Source organism: Melanotaenia boesemani, chromosome 13 (assembly GCF_017639745.1).
Source record: "Melanotaenia boesemani isolate fMelBoe1 chromosome 13, fMelBoe1.pri, whole genome shotgun sequence".
Lineage (NCBI taxonomy): Eukaryota > Metazoa > Chordata > Actinopteri > Atheriniformes > Melanotaeniidae > Melanotaenia > Melanotaenia boesemani.
This window is the reverse complement of record NC_055694.1, coordinates 15,860,659-15,872,870: the sequence shown is the minus strand read 5'-3', so window position 1 is coordinate 15,872,870 and position 12,212 is coordinate 15,860,659. Positions and strand designations below refer to the sequence as shown.

The 12,212-nt window shown below is 41.0% G+C and overlaps 1 protein-coding gene across 1 annotated transcript; it reads right to left on the bottom strand.

The window, feature by feature from the left end:
• Window positions 1-260: 260 nt before the first annotated feature.
• Window positions 261-12,158, bottom strand: nr1d4a (nuclear receptor subfamily 1, group D, member 4a). The gene is made up of 8 exons (XM_042004608.1): window positions 11,438-12,158; window positions 6,028-6,330; window positions 5,848-5,936; window positions 5,608-5,752; window positions 2,528-3,102; window positions 2,230-2,415; window positions 1,874-2,084; window positions 261-1,764 (listed from the first exon to the last, which is right to left on the bottom strand). Exons 1-8 carry the CDS (start codon window positions 11,457-11,459, stop codon window positions 1,568-1,570), a joined length of 1,728 nt encoding a protein of 575 aa, XP_041860542.1. The 5' UTR covers window positions 11,460-12,158; the 3' UTR covers window positions 261-1,567.
• Between the last annotated feature and the right edge of the window lie 54 nt (window positions 12,159-12,212).

Genomic DNA, 12,212 nt, shown 5'->3' with positions numbered 1-12,212 from the left:
CTAATCTAACTACTCTGTATGCAGTAATGATAATCAACATGGTGGATTCTGTCCAACTCAGGGTTTCTAGACATTAGGGTCCTGACATGCACATCCTATCTCAAAGTATAAACCTATAGTAATAAAGTACAGTACATCTTTACTTAGATGTGTTAAAGTACAAGTTCAGTTGCATTTGTCATTTTAGAGAGCTGTACAGAATTAATCACATCTTCTTCCTTGTATTTGGCTAAAAAAAAAGAGAAGACATGGAGGCAGAATGATACATAATTTGAACTTTATATCACTGTGCCATTTGTATTCAGGAAGAAAAATTTTTTTACAAAATATACAAGATGTGCTCAATCAGCCTTAATCAAACAAGCTAGCAGTGAGAGGACCAATCAAATTAGACCTCCCACCCAAAAAATATTTCTGTTTGTATGACAAACATTGGGGGCAGAGGAAGGGAGCATGTGGTGTGAGTGCTGGTGATTTCAGGGTTTATGCTGGTTGGTTACATTATCTGATAGCAGGAAGTGTGTTTCAGCCTTCCGAGAATCCCTAATACACGTTCTCCTGTGCAAAGCCCCCTTGGCATAGCCAGACCTCCACTTAGTTCAGGAAGGTCAATACATTCTTCTTTACACCAAACTTCTACAGCATGTCTGATCCATTAAATCTCTTCAGCATATGATACATAGACATTTGAATAACATAGACATTTGAATAACATATTTACAGCGACAAAGAAACTTATCGTCCAATTTGCATGAGGCCTCCATGAACTTAGCTGTGATACAATACATGACACAGACTAAATGTTTTTGTGAAATAATATAAAATGTCACTGACAAATGAAGTTGGCATTTTTAAACTCAGGTGTGTCATATGATTCCTGGAGGATTAGTGAAAATTTAGTATGTGAAAGAAAACATCCTATTGTGTACAAGTGACAATAAAACAGTGGTCACATTCACACTAATGCAGATGGTATGTTGGTGAAAGGGCAATACACAAATGCCTTAATATGTCTGGTTTCACTACTATACTGTATATACAGGTTCCCTTTCATTTAAAATACAAACTGATACACTTAATTATCACTAATGGTCCCTAAATATCAACTGTTTCAATCTACAATATCCATCCTTCAGATGCTGCTTAGTGATGTTCTGTTGATACTGTATGACTGACAGAATACTTGCTTTTAGTCTTAAATACACTGGATATAATGAGAAAATGATCTGACAAAAATGATAGTTACTTTACTAAATTGTTATTATTTTTCTATACTGGAACAATGTCTCTGAAGAGGCATTAAGGTTTATGTATGTACATGAGTTTGTGTGTATATATTTTGTCAGTATTTACCTGAAAATATAGCATGAAAACCTATAGAAAGTCAAAAATATGTTCACTGTCCTCATTCATCCTTTTCAAAAACACTCCTCAGATTGCACAATTCCTTGTTCCGCAATATTAAAAGGAAGTCCTGCCCGTGGAAGATAAAATCTGTGTTTGTGTGTACTGTATATCTCTGTGTAAAACAGTTTGTGTTTGCATGTTCACTGTATGACCGCCCTGCTTATGGGTCAATGCGAAAAGCCAACAGTTTGTCAGAGTGAAGATTGTTGAGGGTTCGCAGGTCAGGTAGCCGCAGGAGGAGTTTTGGGAAGAGGGCAGTGTCATCGGGGCGACGGCGAGTTATCAGTGACCGAAGGGCTCGGATCAGACCTTCCTGTAGCTGCTCCACAGCTCGCATGTCTGAGATGCCAGAACAGTCTAAAGAGCACAGAGGAGGTTATTGTGAGTATTTGACACATTTTGTACATTATTGGTTTTTCAACAAATTCTCATTGCTGTGCAGCATTTGTAGGTGTCCCTTCCTCACCTGCAGATACCAGAACCACAGCCATAAAGAGGGCCATCTCATCAGGTTCTAGCCCCAGGGAGCTCAACTTCTCACTGAATTCGAACATTGCGTCAAGCAAAGAGCTCATGCCCAAGGCCCGCAAGGTAGACAGGGGGTAAGTTTGGCCATTCAAAAAGGTTACAGTACGCTCCTCAGCATTAAACAAGGTGCAAAACCTCACCATGAGAACCTGCACAAACAAGATAACAGAAAAAAAAGGTTAGATTAAGGAACCTATTTAAAACAATACACTACAATACACAATGCATAAAGAATGGAACACATATTTTACATTTATGAACCCAAAATAGAGAATTTGAGATGTATGATGTTACCTGGAAGGTGCCAGATTTTAGCAGCATGACCTGGTCTTGCTGGCTTAGCTCTTGAAAGCCAGGGATGCCCTTGGCAAACTCTACAACCTCTTTGACAGCAGGTGTAAAACACTGAGAGAAGGACTCCCATATCTCCTGACTGGTGCGTTCTGCCCCTGATACAGGACACGCATTGAGAGGACATGCCTAAGAAAAAGATCAAGAAATAGAGAACCATAAATTGAAGGTCAACTAAGAATAAATGCAGGAGTCTTTTTTTTTTTTTTTTTTTTTAGTTTTGTATGCTTCTTGCACTTACTAGCACTTTAGCTCCTGGAGGCAACTTCCATGGGCAGGAGGATTGATTTTGGGTACTTCCTCCATTTCGAAAACCATTATGATTGGTAGAGCTTCTCCTTTGAGGTGTAGCATTTGACAGGCTATGATTCTGATTTGTTGACACTAAGTAGGAGTAGCGATTGTTGTCCACATTATGAAATGCAGTTTGGTTGTCATTAGAGGCAACAGGGCATACACTGGCAGGTGCGACAGGGCAAGACTGGTAACACTGGGCAGGGGCAGGGTGAGATGAGACTTGAGAAAAACTGCCATCCTGAGAAAAGGGAGATGTGTTGTTGTTGTTGTTAGTGGTGATGTTGACCCTACTGGATGATCTCTCGTGATTGCTGCTGTTGCTGGTGAAAATATCTAGATAGGCTCTGGAAATGGCCCCAATGGCCTCTTTTGAGTTGCAGTCATCTGTGCTGGTGGGACTGTCTCTCACTGAAGAGTCCATGTCCATGGCAGCAGACTCATTTAGGCTGTTCATGTAGCTCTGCATCTCATCCATAAGTCGCTGCTTCTCTCTCTTCGGGATACGGCCAAAACGTACAGCTAGAGACAAAAGGAGTGAAGACAATATTAGCTTCCAGTCACTGTGACAACCTAGACCTGGATATGATCTGTGGTCTGTTTTCTATTTCTTCTTTCGTCACAAGGCAGACAAGACAGTCAGACCCAAGACACAATTATAACAATATACAAGAACTTTTAGGACAAAAGACATGTGTATTCTGCCTATAGTGGTACAAATTAGGAATCACAAGACTGCTAGTGTAAATTGTACCCCATTATACTTTTACATGTGATTATGTTTAAATCACAAAAACTGAATAGAAGGATTTCAAGGAGATTTGTGCAAGTTTGGAGCAAAACACTTTCTTTCCTCACCTACAACCCCATCCCCCTTCTTTCAATACCCATCAGCTGGAAAGGCTATTTATAGACCCCCTGCTGCCATCTGGCTCATCCTCTCCTCTATCCACCCCTGTCTCCTTCCTCTTGTGCTCCCTCTCTCCATTTGTAAGTAGGGCAGTGGGGCAACGTGAGCATGATGTCACTGGCACTCAGATTGTGAGAGGGAGAAGGATAAGAAAAGTGAGCTAAAGGCACATAAATGACTTAAGGAGACGGTGATGAGTACTTGAAAGGGATGACATGAGAGACTTTGAAAACAGAAAGTAAGAGTGTGTCTCTGTATATGTATTTTTATGGCTCATGGGATCAAATCTGTTTATGCAGTCACATCGTAAGGACCAGCCTCCCTTTTGAGGACAAGTCCTCATAATGTTAATCAGTAGATTTTAAGGTGAAGATTCAGTTTAAAATTAGGATAAATGTTCTCATCTAGTAAGCTGTGGTTAGGAGTGGGGTGAAGCTAGGTCTGTAGGAAGTGAATCTATGTCAGTGTAATGTCCTCTGAAGTGGCGGAAACGAGATTGTGTGTGTGTATCCACAAGGTGGAGTTAGATATGGCAAAAAAGTAAAACTGGTGCAGCTTCAAAGACTTTTGCAAATAAAGCATACTTTTTCTCTAATGTGGTCTGGCAGTTAATATGTAAGCAGCAACAATCTTAAATCAAAGCACTATTGTCCCCATTAGCTAAGTAAAGAAATTTACATACTTCTCCAATCTCTGTTTTTGTTCTTTGTACTGCATTACATTTTATTAAGATTGTTAAAAAAAGAAGAAATTTACATAGTGCATATTGACAATATGTTAGCATGAAGTAGATGAATCTTAATGGTGCTGTAAAAGACATTTGTACATTTAGCAAATGTACAAAAATCTTTTTCTGGCCTGCACAGACTTGCAATGAGGATGCATGCAATAATGTGGCATGAGATTAAACCCTTTTATTATGGTTTAAAAGAGGCAAATTATGCTATTATAGTACGAAAAGTATGCCACCCTGCCAGTGGACTTATTGTACTGCAGAGCCAATGTCACATAACTGCCTAGTGGGTGTAAAATCAGGGTGTTTATTGTGGGCTGCAGGCAGTTGCATGCGGTTTTCCTGTTTTCGCAGCGGTTGAAACAGAGCAAAAAAGGGGTTTCTAGGTTGTGGTCCTTAACACTTTCAAAAGTCTCCCCTCAGAGGGTTGGCCTGACTGTTTTCTTATTTTTGAGCTGCATTTTGCCACCCTATTTTCTCTGTGCACCAGAAGTGTCAAGCACATGCAGAAATAACACTAACCTCTTTACTAGATTAGGCAATGCAGAATGCTGGTAGGTGGAGATAAGCAGAAACCATACTGAGAGGGAGAAAATGGGCAAACTACACCAAGTAGGTCATGATGTATGAGTACACTATAAGGCCAGTTCTGTATTGTTTTTCTAGGTCAGCCCAATTGTTCCTTTAATGTGTGATGATAGGTGATCAATCAAGGTTCATCTTTCATAGCAAAAACCAGGTGATGAGAGTGTTATGCCTGATTAAGCCTGTCACAGCAATGTTTTCTGCATCCCTAGCTAAATTGTTGCTCTGTCCCATATTAATTGCAGGAAGATGTTCTTTGTGCATACACAAGGTAATCAAGTTGACCCTGTTCCAATTTCCCAAAATAATTCTTGTGTTTGCTGCAGTTTTCCAGATGATAGATAGCTTAAGGGACTTCAAGGCTCCTTTTCTCATAAATCACTGTCTGAGGTGGAGATATAAGAGAGCTGAGGGAACATGGTGGGTACATATAGGGGGATGGGCTGTACTAAACAAGAGCACAAAGGTAAGAGCGTTGTTGAAGGAAGCTGCAAAGGGTAGCAGAAAGACAATGAGAAACTTAAGAGACTGACGCAAAGAGATGATTATCAGTGGCAGTGCAGTGACAAAGTAGAAGGGCAACACAGGTGCAGGTTCTGTAAAAGAGAGTTACTGAGCTACTGGCATGATGACCTCAAAAGCCTCCCTGCATCACATTTTTCACACAGACCTACATATCAGTACGATACTGCTTTCTGGCTGTCCATTTCCCTGCTGCTTTGGCTAATTGGAACACTGTTTCATTCTGGGAGAGCTGTATGATGGTCTTTCTCATCAAAGAAGTGCCAGAATGTCTCACCATCTCTTGACATGCCAACAGAGAGGCATTTCTTGAAACGACAGTGCTGGCATCGGTTGCGGTTCATGCGCATGATCAGACAGTTCTCATTCTTCACACACATCTTGTAGTTGATGTTCTGCTGGATGCTACGGCGGAAAAAGCCCTGACACACAAACAATAAAAACTTGTTAGCATCATATAAACACCAAACACCAACACTATCAAAACATTGCATACTATTTTTTTATTGTGGTTTACCTTGCAGCCTTCACATGCATGCACTCCATAGTGGAAACCAGATGCAATGTCTCCACAGACCTTGCATAGCAGGACCATTCCACCTGTCTCTATAGAATGGAAAAACAGGCGGTTATTAAGCCAGAAAATGTAGATGAAGAATTAAGAATATTCTCATATCAACAGTGTGAAAACACTCACTGGTGAAGGTTCCTGCAAATCCGCAGGGTCTCTTTCCGGCAATGGGGTGTGCATAGGTATGCTGTGGAGTTGCTGCTGCTGAAGGGCTACTGTAGACTTCTGGGAACTGGAACACCAGTTTGGAGGATGGAGTGTTGCACCCAGCTGCCTTCCCCTGTTTCAGTGGCCCAATCTCTGTGAAGGTAACCTCCTCCGGAGATGAGGGCTGGGAGTGTGAAGAAGGTGACTGTGTTTGGTAGCCACTGGAGGGACTACCAGGGCTTGGGCTGGCACTGCCAGAAGATCCTGCATACAGGATTACTCCTGGAACACAAAACATTAGACCTCAGACTAGGAACTGGCAGATGCTAAGATTTTTTTTTCCATATATATATATATATATATATGCGTGTGTGTGTGTAGGCTCATGTAAAATGGTAGACAGAAATGCAAAATATATATTTATTACATATTTAAATTGGAGATCCATATTTCGCAACAAACGATTCAGCGCCTATACAGAGTTTAATATGATGTGATGTAATCTTGCTTAACCTCTGGCGAGAAGACAACAGCTTTGAGTATCTGCAGAATCGTTGCCTCATCCTGAGTGTAACAGGCGTAATGGTGCGCTCAAGCGGATAAAGTGCGCGCTAAAAATACTGCTGGCTGCACGGCAACAAAGCACGCAGACTTTTACTGGATGCTATGCAACCACAAATGTACCATTAAGACAGTGTTTTAATATTAAGACACGTGTTTTACATATTAAGACATTGTCTTATGTGATATGTTTTTCGTCGATCAGTTATGACGTTTTGCATCCCTCGCATCCTCTCTCTTTCTCTCCCTCTCGCGCGCACTTCTAGTCAGGCGTTGTGGATGAGCTGAGACACGATATCACGTGTATGCAGGGTCTGCTGCCTTCTCCACTCCAATAATAGCCTCGCTCTCCTGGCACCGTGCCCAGCGCCAGCTAACAGCACGACACCTGACCGCTGCCTCACATGCATGGACTCCTGACACGGTTACTGCCCGAACCAAATCCACAGTCTCGTGTTGAAAAAAATACAACAATGTGAAGTCAGACCTGTGTTTATAAACATGCGCTAACTGGGAAGCTCCCGGAGCGCGAAGTGGCACCAGCCTCTGCTGTCCGGGCACAACCAAAGGTTTCGAGTGTGAGTCACGTTTTTGAAAAGAAAAACTAATCTCAGCTGCAAATTTTGTGCAAATTCAATCGCATATTTTAAATAAAATATCAACCGTATAATCCAAATCTTGCAGCCTATGACTGATTTCATGACATGGGACAGTGTCTGGTTTGTGGAGTTCGTGTCCTCAGCGTGGCTCTGCTACACAAGGTATTTGTTTAGCTCAAATGTTTTGATAATCCCTCCACCAGCACGTGTTGGTGGATTTGTTGACTCATGTCAGAGTCATAGACAGATCTAGCAGACGCAGGACTGCACCTTACCTCTTCCTGAGCTTATACACAGTCAATGCCAAACCTCCCACTCCACCCCAACACATTGCATGTCCACCTGAAGACTCACATGTACAGTAGCCTTGTGTTTATGAATGACCCCAGAGCCAATGTGCTTTCAACACTGTCAACTGATAATTAATTTAATAGGCTGCTTTTGAGTGGAGAGGAACCTGAGGCTCCAAAGTGCTTTTACAGCTGCAAATCATTTGCAGTGGGCAGTATTGCAGATCTGATTCGGTGCTGTACTTATTGGTTGCATGTAATATTATCATGTTCTAAGATGAACTCTTTGATCGTTTAAGATTTATTTACATGTATATAAAAATACATTGTTTTTCTCCATGACTGTCATAGCCCAGTAACATTGACCATCAAAAAATGTAGTTAACTATTGCAGCAACCAGCACTTAAGTTTTCTTCTCTCTCTTTTTTTCTTTTGTTTTATGGGATTTTCCATGCAGTCAGAGAGAATTGCCATGCATCCCATCACAACAAGACATATAGGTCACTACAGGCAGATTTGATTGAAGAGTATATTATTCCTCTCTGCTCATTTTAAGGTTAACCTACTCATGCAAACACTAATCTGCCTGGGATTGTCAGCAGAGAAAAGTGAGCTTTAAGTTCACAGTCAGGGTCTCCCATGTCCTTCATCTTTAATTTGTGCTAGTATTTACTTGCACTTTGGATAGAAAATGTTAAGATATTTACTGTTACCATCCCAAGAAAATTGTTTTTTATGCTGCAAGAGAAAATGAGTCACCAAAAAAAAAAAAAAAAAAAAGAGTTCAGTCTGCTAAGGTGCATAACCACAACACTTAGGTGTTTGCACTATACTTCATCACCTCCAGGCTTGTTTAAGTAGGTCAATACCACAGGAACCTGATTGAACTGTGTCTATGTGCCTCCAACATCTCTTCAAACTATAGTGCCACCACACGAACTTTGGCTCATGCAATTAACAACACAATCTGTACCATCACAGAGAGCTCAGTTCTATACAAAGATCAGAATGGGTTCTGTCAATGTCTTATATCCACGTTTTACTCTTGCTCAGTCCGTTTCAGTGTTACACGATTCGACTCAATTGCTTTTGATCTATCATCTGTTTCTGCATCTTTTGCAGAGCGCAACGCAGCGGGGGTGGGGGTGTAATAGGGTCACGTTCCTGCTGAAACACACTATAAACGGACGTGTGCCCGGATATTTGATGGGGACAGATGTTGCGGTTTCAAAATCAAGTCATCTTCTTCCACACGGCTATGTCCGTGATTCAAATGCAAACAGAGCATGAGGCGGGGAAACGTGACCACAGAGAGGAAAAAAGTTAATGCATGAAATCGCTGACCCACTGACCAAGCTCTCCCTCGCCGGCGCGGCAGGCAGCATCAGCACAGAAACGTCCATGAGAGCGGTGAAGCGGCGAGAGGGAGGGGAGGCGGGAGGAGGGCCCGGTATCTCACGCGTTGCACGCGGATCTACAAGGGACGCCACGTGAGGAAGCTTTTGACAGAGCTTTCAGTGGGAAGACATGAAGCTGCGCTCCAAACTAGAATCAGAGTTTCTATAGTGCGGCTTATAATCAAAGAGCCAAATTAAATAGAGCAACGTCTTCGGGGTGGTCTCACCGTGCACTACCAGCAGCACCGCCCGCAATGAGGGGGAAATCGTGTCAGAATGTGACCAAGATATTCTAGTTTCTGGTGAATCACACGCTTATGTGATACTTTTTTGGGGAGTATAAAACAACAGACCTGCTTCAGTTGTAATAAAGATTCATTAGTCAAAGACCAAATTTAGTCAAAATGATGTCAGTAAATTATAGCTTATGCTCTGCTTCTATTCCAAGAGAGAGAGAGAGAGGGAGAAAAAAAAAAGGGGTAGGGGGGGGGGACATTATTTTTCTAGTTTTATTTGGACAAACAAAGTTTCCAACGCAATAATTTATATTTGCGAGTAGGCAACACTTTGAATTGTTGACATTAAGTTATTTTTAATTAAAAAATTTATTTTTAAAACTTTAAACCATCCTTCAAACTATTTGCTTAATGGAGTAATTTTTAATGTTAGCAACATGGTAACATCTATTGTCTCGATGTTTTTGTCAACTATCTAAGATTCGGAGACAAATTTAAAGAAGACATTACTGTTGGTGTTGAATATGTCTATTGCAAATCATGCACGAAACCTCCACCAGGGGGCGAAATTCTATTCTATTCTTTCTTTTTTTGTGTCACACTATAACAAGCTACATGTAAAAGAGTACTATATGTGTCACTGACTGAATTAGGTTTTGATTGTCAATGTAAAAAATGATTCTCAAATATATCATTCTTTTACAAATGAATTTATTTAAACAAAGACATTTATCTGAACATTAAGTAACACCTAACCATGGGCTCCCCTCTATACTTTGTTTACAACTATATTCTAAGTATGTGATGATCAGCTCTTATTTGTATATCATACTTGTGTATGATCATATAAAATAAGTGCAACATTTACTCTGTGGTGAGATTCAGAACATGATAAGATTTGTTTAAATAACTGCTTTGATTTAATAAATAAAATCAAGGTATGTCTTGCGTATCCCAATCACATTATTGCAATATTAAAGGTCAGTGAGCCAGGTCAAAGCTCTCACATAAATTTAGACGAATGCAGAGATAATTGAAAAAAAAAAGAAAATGAAAAGATCTTTGGGTGTCTATTAAAATGCTTTATCCTATCAGTTTTAAAAGCCATTTATTAAATTATTTTAGCAATATAAATAAAACTTCACTGAATTCAGTCACTTCTAAAGCGTCTTGCACAAACACCAAACATCCTCAAGACATCATTAAACCATTAACAGAGAGCCTCAGCACGGATTCCTCTTCTTTATTGGCTCATTAATCCCGCAGCTATTCATAAAGATTAATCACTTAATTCCATACTTGTTCGTTTAAAAACGCTGGTCTACTTATCAGTATATATAGAAAGTCATAACAACACAATGGGTGGGTTAAGTGTTGCTCTCAGATTAGAGTAACATGTTGACAGAGCTCCAGGTGTGTCTATCACCTGTGCTGGAACGTGACGGTCGCTGTTGTAAATGATTCACTGTCAATTAAGAGAGAGAAGCCAAAAGCATGCACCTTTGGCTGACCTCGAGAAAATGCTGTCTAATGCCTCTTAACGGATAGAAGTCCTGGGGTTATCAACTTTTATTGTGCAGGTTATTCGGCGATGGCCTTGGTGTTGCAAACACGCGCTCAGTACGCTAAAGTCTGTTTTTACTTTTGTCCTTGAGGCGATTCAGTGGCATGAATTGCCCTGACAGATTGTGATTACACTGACAGCCTGGTTACTGTAGATCCACGTGAGTTTGTTTTCGTGGGGGGAAACAGGAAGTGGTCGAACTCACAACTACCATGAGCGGCTGGCCGCATGCACAGCTGAAGCCCATGCGTTGCGCTTTCACATTTGAACGCAGGCACAACGACTTATTTAAACATACTTTTACTTACTTTTAAAATAAATACAAGATAATAGACTTTTGTTTACGTAAAAACAACAGAAAACAAATTACCTAAAGCGATGCAATGACAAAAAAGATCAAACTGTTGCACAAACTGCGGAACACCTGGTCAACATGACAAAGCTTAGAAATCTTAATCTTGCACTCATTGGCACAGATTATGAAAGTTAACGAAAAGGTATTTCCTGAGTTTCAGTTATATATTTACATTATTAGGCTATATTGTCAATAAAATAGGCTTACGTGTTGCTTAGTGATAACTAAATAAAAGTCAGATTGTTTACAGTTGCTTTAGCTTAATGATTTTTCTTTTCAACATCAAAGAATTTATCAGCTAGATATCCAATCTCTAATGTTATAATCATTGCCGCAACTATGATCAGGTGCTGGATGCCGAACATGATGTTAAAAGTTAATCTTACCACCACCGGGGCTGTTATCCATCTCTCCTGTTGGGGTTGAAGACTTTAAAGAAACGACGTGGAATACCACTAGGTTCGAGCAAAAGTCTTTTGAAGACTGATGAAAAAATCAATAAACAGTTGTGCGCAAAACACCTGCTCCATATAGCACAAAATGGGAAGCAGTGATGAAAATGCGTCCAGCGCTAGTAGTTTCCCCAGTAAACTGTGGTTTGCGTAAGAGTCACTTCCTCTCTGTCAAGAGGTGAATTACAATGGCTGGTCTCCTCAAAGGTACCTGGATGCCTTCTGCGCTCTGGATAATGCACCACACCGCACGGTTAGGGCACGCGTGTTGTTGCACGAGCGAAGATTAAATGATTCTCATGAATTCCAAGAAAGTGGAGTCAGCATATCCGTGACCAGTGTGAGAGTGTCAGGCATGACATACACACCCACTGATACAAACACCCAAATCAATCACGTTTGCAGGTGAGTGAGAAATGTGACCGCCTTTCCGCTCGCCCCAACTTGTGTTGAGTCTGTTTGTGTGGGATTTGGCTCGCTCTCTGTATCTCGCGAAGTCCTTTCTTTGCCTCTCTCCCCTTCACGCTTTTGTGCATTTTCATTGGCGGAGATCTAGAGCTGAGGGGAGTTTGATGCGCTTATTCGACCGTGGTATGTGTTCAGTAAAGCCAAGCTACATGTGCGCGCTGCATGTGCCGGAAAGAGCGCTGCCCTACTGATACACATTTTATGCAAAATACAGAGCGTGTGATGCAGGGAGGGATGGAGA